Here is an 8,888-nt window from a genome sequence, read left to right as displayed (position 1 = left end):
ATAATATGTATATAATAAATTTGTTATCTTACACTCACATGTAGGCATATACGCACGCACACTTACATACATATAATATGAACAGAGCTATGTACAGATATTTTACAGAATGGGTAGATAGCAAAACATAATCATTGTAACATGAAAGTACAAAAGCATTTTTTTAGAACAATAAAACTGTGAAGATGGATATGTTATGATCACTTCGCAAGACTGCCGGAAATAAGACCTGATTTTTTTTTTTTTTGTGCTGTGCTCATATTACATCAGTTTCAAGGACAAATTCAACGATGATACATAGTTAGTTGGTATAGCTATTCTACAGAATGTTCATGAATTATGATATAACATTTCAGTTGTTCATTTAGCTGAATTCTCCGATTTCATGGAATGTTAAACTTCTTTGCATGAACCACAATTTTGATTCATCTACGCTTAATATCAATTGTACCTAAATAACCTATGTCTTTTTATTTAAAAGAAAAGGAAAATGTTTTGTTTTTTGGAAAAGAACATCGTAACTTAAAATACTTGAGAAACTTTAATTTGTTTTTAGCAGCTCATAAAACGAGCTTTATTTTTTCCTTCAAGTTTATTATATTATTTTTCACATTTGTTGTTTGTTATGTTAATTTCAAAAGCATATGCTATGTAAACAATGAATGAGTCAACTTTATGACCCTGTTATTTTTATTTTCGTATGTTTTGTTATGAAATACGCATCCATAAAATGAAATAGGACTTTTTTTTAAAAATTTATTATTAAAACTAACTTAATATATTTTTTTTCCTATGGTTATAACTCGATTGGATTCATTAAAATTTAGAAGCGACTTGTATCTCTACGCTTATATTTTCCATCGCAATTGCCGCATAGAGCCAATGCAGTAAAAGGAAAATTAGCTTCCGTGAAAACACTTTTTATAATTGAATGTTTGTATATACACAGAATATTAGTTTTCTCTGATAGAATAAAAAATATAATTATAATTTAAATTAACTGGAGTTGCACAGCCAAGTCATGAATATGCAGCGAACAACCAATTACATATTTTAAGTCTCCTCCCTGCTTTAAACATTTCCAATTCTAAACTAGACGCATAAGACAAGCTCAACCGCCTTCTTATCAGATATATGTGAATGAAGGTTATATCTATATATAACGTTTGTGCTATCCGTAGATATGACAAGTGGTGCCGTGGGTATTTCCAACAACATTGTTCAAATTTATAATCGGGAAAAATCTGTGACAAATCTCACCGAGTTGTGCGTTTAACACCTGGATAGTAACATGAGCATTACATTAATTGATAAGAAGACCCACACAAATAATAACAAACTCCACTGACGGTCCTTGTTCTACTAGGATTTGAACGAAGCCCACTGTTGGCATGCAGTTTAAATGATCGTACTTCATCACAAGACAATAACACTCTTTTATATATCACATCATCACCTCGAACAACCGCATAGGAAAGAAATTCGTTTCTTTCAGGGTTTCATTAAGCTCCTACCAGCACGCGGCTGGTACTCGAAGAGTTTATATCATGTTTGCATTTGGATTTTATTTTTCGATTAAGTGTTCAGACGCTGCTTTCGAAATTCGAGTTATTGACGGGGCAGTTAAGGGGCCTTTCTTCTTCGCCACCACTGGCCAGGCTCTCGGTTTCTTCCTCTTCCTCGTCTTCCTCTTCGGCTGAGAACTGGATGTCGTGAGCTTTGAACCACACCATCACGTCGACGAGAAAAGCTACGAACATGATTCCCGCCGTAACTCCGTGGAATGCGATGCGAAATTTCGAAGGGTCGTACACGCGACATGCACCAGGCTCACCGCAATTGTCTTCCCAGAACAGACAAGCCGAGTCTACAACAGCACCATATATTATAGGACAAGGCACGTTACCTGAAATAGATACCATAAAAATCAAAATGCTTAAACACGAGAATAAACTTCGTCATTTTAATTTAAATTACACATAATTACATATCGAAAACATATATACGGCCTATCCCGTTAGAGAGAAATCAAATTTCCAGACGCCTGTTCCCTCCCCCAAATCCAAACATATCCCGTTTGAGAAATTTTTCCGCTTAACGCCTAAATAGCTATGCACATGTGCAATGGGTCCTATAAAAGGTCATTACTGCAGCTAGTTTGAAGATAAAAATTCATTTTATGTGGTGCATTTGCTGATGGATGTCCCAAATAACGACAACTTTTTGCTTGTTGCAGACCCTGTGCGGCTGTGATTTCGCTAATTTGTTGAAATGTTTTGTTTGCATTTCTTTTTTTACCTTGAAGTTCACAACTCGAATTTTTTTTCTTACTATAGTGTGAATCACAAAGAAAGTACTAGCTATATATTTGCAGTACTACTCCGATACATCTATTTTATGGTTGATTTTTGAGTCTCTGTACGGCCTCTTTAAGACCCTGTATAAGCAGTAAAATTCGAGATAGATTTTTTTTATGATTTTTCAGGCTTTCTATATGTGTCATCAACTATGAAAAAACTTATTAGCTCGAAAATAAATACTGAGCATCTCGGGGTTAATATTTTTATATTATATGGTCCCAAAACAACGACGTAATGAGCAGGATTCTCTATAAGCATATCGTGAGAGTATACCGTGTATTCTTTCGTATATAATGCAACTTTGAGCTTACTGTACAAAAAAAAATAATGTAGTAGGCCACCCATAAGCGTACGCAGGATTTTCTCGAGGGGGGGGGGGGGGTTTATAACCCTAAACACCCCCTCCCCCTTTTCGTACGCCAATGAGGTCAACATATCAAGATAATTCTATACATATTTTTTAAACTGAAAAATGAGGACCTTATGTTCATAGTGAAGCAATACGATCGATTCACGAACGCAGTTAAGCCTAGCTTGACTACATTTTTGGACGTCTGAAAAAGAACGTACTTGCATTTTTTTTTCAACTCTTGTTTTTTTCTCTGGTTACAAGAGTAATTACATTTAGTTTTCTACAAATATAACGTATTTTTTTACTTTCCGTATTTTTCTTTGCGGTGCTTAAGTTTTAGAGAACATAATTTTGGTGTTTGCGTCACCTACGTTAATTTTTGTTTAAAAAAAATGTTTTGCACATTTCCACCAATACCAACAAATTAAATTGCTTTTAAACTATTCAGAATAGGTTCGGTTCTGAGCATTTCCTAACGCGTATTTGTTTGTAGAATACAAGAAAGCAATAATTACATGGTTATATGGAACTTTATTTCCGTTTTTAGAATTGTATATGCGGATACGCTGATGCGGCACTTGTGTTCAACATTATTGCCCCGATTGTAGAGCTTAAGTCAAGAAATACGGTAATTTAAATAAAGGCGCATAACATCATTAAAAATTTAAGAAAAGCACGCGAATAATCGAAGTTTCTTACCAAAAAGTCCAATGGCAAATGATATGAGACCCAGAGCGAGTGCTTTATCTTTTGGATCTACACACCTGGGAAAGATGAAATAAGCGTAATTTATAAAATGTTGAGAAATGCTATTTTTCACTCTGCGATAACGTTTACTATGTCAACTATGTCTTAACGTTCCCATGTCAATATCGTGTTATTAAGAATCGATATCAAAGTATAAGTTGTCCTAATAATTATGTTTGTGAGGAACGACACACAGGTACGTATCGCTAGTCAAGACTAGCGATACGTACAAGAATTTTTATCAGCCAATCGATTATTCATTGAAATACTGGAAAGCAAACAAAATTTATACCTGAGCGTTAACAGCATAGATCCTACTTCGGATGTTGAGTGTATTAATACAAAAACGGAGAAGACCAGTATATACCAAGTGAGGTTGTCGCATTGGAGAGCACAAAAACCATTCGTAGCCGTTTCGTTTGGTTCCAGACAATGACAATCCTTGTACACAAACTGTTTGAAAAGGGGAGAAAACTATTGTATACAAAGAAGTTTATTGCAAGATTTAATGTATAGTAAAACTTGATAAATCGCATGTATGTGTGTGCGCGCATATATTCTTTTTTTGGTACTTGGAGTCAGTGCCTCATACGAAAGTAATCGACATTACGAAAAAGTAGTGCCGAATTTCAACGGAAGAAATCGGTAAAAGTGATAAATCAGGTGACGGGGCTATTACGCGTATATATATAACCACCGACCATAATACCACCGAACCATGATAAGTTTGATCAATTTCGTGTGTACATCACAAATTTATCACATTTACTGGGAATTATGCATAATTGCCGTTCGTATATTGGTAAATATGAGAGGGATTCGTTACAATTTTATCCCATTTTTTTTTATCACAAATAACCATCAGTTCCCACCAGTAAATATTATGACAAATCGTAAGTATATCAGATTTACTGGACGTAAATTAACGTAAAGATTTAACCAAAAGATTTAACCTCTTCACCCCTGAACCAAAACTGACTATTAAAAATTCTTTTGATTGATGTCCAAAATGTGCCCCTTTAAATAGAATGCCATTTTTTTGGGAGGAAAAAAAATTGATTTGGGTCGATATATATATTCTTTACTAGCACCATTGAAGATAGGTACATATCTCCAGTCTTAACTTGAAAAAATAATGATTAAAAACCATTTGAAACCATTCAAAGCCATAAACTTGCGGATCCACATATGTGGACCTCTGTAACAAAGAGGTTATACATAATTGTCAGTCTGCAATTGCGAAATTTGATAAATAATGCGTGTGGAGGAACTTCATTTTATAATGGATTTATTTTATTCAATCTTCCTTTGATGATGTCCTGTGAGCTCAGTCAACTTCACAGCAAATATTACTCTCAGGAAGTTAGGAGTACTAAAAATGCTCATCCAAAGAAGAAAATGAAAGATTATGTAATTGAAAATCTCACGAAAAAGTTTACCATGAAAATTAGGAGTAGGAAATGCGCGTTAGTGTTCTATTTTTTTTTCTATATACATGATCCTTACATCAAGTTTTTTTTTTTATTACCGCATTCTGTCAGAAATTATTATGTAAACATTGAAATTCGAATATAATATTAAGTAAAATAACCAGAAAATTTATTTTCGGTTCACTCCATTGAAATTTATTCAAATACACAAATTACGGTATTATTTTTTTTTCAATAGGATTCGAAAAATGTGGGACGCACGTTTATCGTGTACATTCCTGTACTCCATTTCTATATTTCTAGGATATTCTTGTTATAAATTTCGGAAATTAATCATAAACTGCTCCAAAAGAAATAATTCAGTGATATTTATCAAACATATTAACTCATTTGGGAGTTACGTTTAAGCACAGGTTTTAAAGAAAATTCTTTCATGTTCACTTTTTTTTATTTTTTAAACGCTCATCAAGTTCACCAACTATACTTATGTACTACACACATAATCACTGATAAGAGATTTATGTATTGAAATTTATCAAACTTTCCGAGATGATTAACGATTACGCATGATATTATTATTTTTACCGTAACGAATACAACAACTGCTAAAATTTTCTCGAAATACTGTAGATTTCTTTAATAATGCGTCATTAACACCTTTACGATCACGAACGAAATATTTCGTCCAAACGCCATTGGAAGAAATTCAATCGAGTTTTCTTTCCTGTACCAACGTGAAGCTTTATTGCAACCCTAAGAACTAAAGTTGTTTTTTCCCCTCCGTTCTTTCAATACCCCTGTTGATGATTCCCCCGTATAATTTATTTTTCTACCATATAGGTCTAAGAGAACACGTAAGGTGAGGATGAAAGAAGAAATCTACTGTAATGCCTCTCTCTTATCTACTCTATACTGTTTTTCCTCTTCAATTCATTTTTTCTTTCTTTAATCTTTCAGTTTTTTTTTCTCTCCTTCTTCATTTTTTCTGAAAAGTGCGAACAAGAGCACCAATTTCATCGACGATACGTCAAATAGAGATAATCAACATTTGTCGTCAAAAGCCTGTATGTGAAGGGGTTCAGAAACAGACATTCGATATTTTGAGAATAAAAAATACGGCATTTTGTATCGGGAAAAATGAAAATCCCGTAGTTGTCATTACCTGGTCTTTAGCCGAAGCTTCAACTTTGGTGCAACCAGCAAGGCAAGGAGCCAGATAAGTTATGTTGCTTTTCGTGCAAATCGGTGCGAATTCACCTGGTCGGCAGTCGCACGTTCCGTTACAGCTTTTCTGACTGATCGACGATGCATCGGCCCAACTTCAACAAGGAAAGAAAAACAAAGATTAGTTATTATTAGTAGGGGTCGGATTTTTAGGACATAAAAAACGGGAAAATATGACCTTAAAATTCGAAGGTATGACCTGATAACTTTCCCATTATTCAATTTCTTCTTTTTTCAGTTATATTGCTTCTTATTTCATTGAGTTAAAATATGAACAGAAAAAATTCGCCAATTTATCTTTTTAATTAAAATTCTATCACCAGATTCAAATGAAAACTACGCCTACCCATTTGCACAATAACCGTACGTTCTAGAATTGCACTGAATGTTATGAGATGAGGTTTCAATGTTTAAAAAAAAACTGTTATTGTGTAGTTTCATCTAGGAAATATTTAAGGACGCTATACTTTGCACAAAAGTTTTTTTTTTTTTAATTCGATGAAAATTTGCAGATGGAGGTATGTTTGGAAAAGAGTACACTCTCGTTTCTGCAATCTCGTTGATTGTTTTTCAAGCTGAAATTGCAATGTTGCTGCACATTAAATCGGTTTTGTGCTGACACTTTTGAAATATTTAACGAAATACGAGATACATGTGGTACCATCGGTCCTTCTTCGTTTAAAGTTTAAACCGAGTACAACTCCGGATTACCATCATTGGACAATTAACTACCATTTTATTTGCTTTCCGATGTGATTGGTGCCAAAAGTGTGCGTATGTTGTATACGAAACTGATATACAGGGTGGGCAAAAAGTCCATAGAAACTTTAAAAATGAATAAAAAGCGGAAAAATAACCGAAATAAAAAACGGTTTGCAGGGTTAGCATCGCTATGTGACGAGAATTTTTTTAAGAGAGGGGAAGAAAAATCGTTTATTACAGCAGTATTTTGTTCCACATGACCGTCACCACAGGGGATAACACATTGCAGGCGAGTCACAAATCCAGCAACGGCAGAGTGGAGTAGGTCCACATACACGGTTTACAACGGTGAACTGATTGTGGATTAGGAGCGCGCAACCGTCTCATTTGCATGTTTCCATCGAAGTCGCTAGTACCAGCGCCACCTATCGGCTGTTTTTTAGTTTTTTTTTCAGTCAAAAAAATCCCCGTGACCCTGCAAACCATTTTTATTTCGATTGCTTTTCAGCTTTTTATTCATTTTTAAAGTTTCCACGGACTTTTTGCCCACCCTGTATGTGTGATACACCTAACTGTCTAGGTGCGTATCTAGTGTTAGAAGAAATCTAGTTAGTGCTGTCATCTGTATTTTGAATTGTTAGTGAAGTATAATGCTTGGATATTTGTACCGTTGTAGACAGGACCGAAACTCGGACAGAGCAAAGGGAAGAATCTGGTGCCCCGTGCGCTGGAAGGGTTCTAAGTCTTCTTTTTGTTCGTTCACAATTACGAGGATGGGGTACGAAAATGGGTACTTGCCCCGGTTGACAGTGTCCAGTTTTGTTTTTGGTGCGACCTTGGCTGTAGGTTTTGTTGGGAGATTTTTAAACTGGGAGATCGACTGACATTTGCCCCTGAAGCTGGAAAACAGCCGAAAACCAACTTCAGCCATACACCACCGGCAGGATTGGAACCCAGGTCCTCATGATGCCTACGTGACCGCACATGGCTACAATCAGTGTTGAAAATGTTATTCCAAAATCGTAGAAAAAATTTCGTTAACTTACTGTTCTGTTACTTGGGACACTGAACTTTAGACAGAGCCAGAAAAAATTAACGAAAGGGACTAGAGAGGGGCAGCTACCAATTTTAAGGGAAAAAATTTGATAAACATGATTTTTACTTCAAAACATAATGCCAAAAATATTTTTACAATGACGGGAAGTGGTGGCAAAACCAAGCCTCCGACTGCCCCTCCTGACAAAAATGGTCGTGTTTTGGACATGATGAAAATGTATTGAACGCAAAGATTTCGATTGTCTCAAAGCATCTTTCGCAAGTGCTTGGCGGGCCATTCAGGAACGGTGCAAAAGAATTCTCCCAGAACAAAAGACTGGCTACATAGTACGCCGTATACTATATATGTCAATGAAGTAACTATATGCAGTATGTAATTGAATTTCTGAAAATAATATTAATTTTAGGTCTCACTCTTAACGGATTTGTCAGTTGTAAATTTTTTCATTTAATTAACATTTGAGCTTAAAATAAGGGAATTAAAAAAGGAAGTTAGATATTATATATATTTCAAATTCAGGACAAAGAGGAACTTTTCAATCAAAACGGATAGAGAAATTCTGCGGTTACAGAATTTTTTTTTAGGTAATGGTTCGCTCATCTTACCTTCCAGCGTTAAGGCCGACATAGCTGTTGAGAGGACATCCCAACCACATAAGAATCACCATACCGATCGAGTAAGCCAGGGCCGCTATGGCAATCCATCCGGCGACAAATCGTGCGCTGGGTTTGAATTTCCTCATGAAACTGCCGCTTGCAAAAATACCGAAACCCATCACGAGAATACCTGCCATTCCTGCAATTGAGAAAAAAAAAGTGTGCATACGAAATATAATTATTCTCTTGTATAAAGGAACTGTGCAATAACATCTCTTTCTGAAGAAGTTTGTGAACATGGCAAAGCAAAGTTCAAAGCACTAATCAACCAAAAAAAAACACCTTTATATACGTATTGAATTCATAAGACAAATAATGAACCCTAAACGGTGTGCATTGCAATGTATATATTCCCGCAAA

General features: G+C 35.2%; 1 protein-coding gene across 4 annotated transcripts in view; it reads right to left on the bottom strand.

The window, feature by feature from the left end:
• Positions 1-247: 247 nt before the first annotated feature.
• The window catches only part of LOC149086593 (solute carrier organic anion transporter family member 74D-like), a 69,249-nt gene continuing 60,608 nt past the window's right edge, over positions 248-8,888 (bottom strand). For 2 of the 4 annotated variants that reach the window (XM_089230967.1, XM_089230966.1), the window contains exons 8-12: positions 8,478-8,667; positions 6,052-6,208; positions 3,752-3,912; positions 3,412-3,476; positions 248-1,906 (exon numbers count right to left, since the gene is read on the bottom strand). In XM_089230967.1, coding sequence (XP_089087093.1) covers positions 1,584-1,906; positions 3,412-3,476; positions 3,752-3,912; positions 6,052-6,208; positions 8,478-8,667 — 896 coding nt within the window. In that variant the 3' untranslated portion in view covers positions 248-1,583. The remainder of the gene's footprint in view (positions 1,907-3,411; positions 3,477-3,751; positions 3,913-6,051; positions 6,209-8,477; positions 8,668-8,888) is intronic. The other 2 variants (XM_089230969.1, XM_089230968.1) reach the window with 1 other exon arrangement.

This window comes from Pholcus phalangioides, unplaced genomic scaffold, assembly GCF_987345545.1.
Source record: "Pholcus phalangioides strain wild (caught in Gottingen) unplaced genomic scaffold, Ppha-v1.0 ptg000004l_1, whole genome shotgun sequence".
NCBI classification, from domain to species: domain Eukaryota; kingdom Metazoa; phylum Arthropoda; class Arachnida; order Araneae; family Pholcidae; genus Pholcus; species Pholcus phalangioides.
This window is presented reverse-complemented; position numbering and strand designations above follow the sequence as displayed.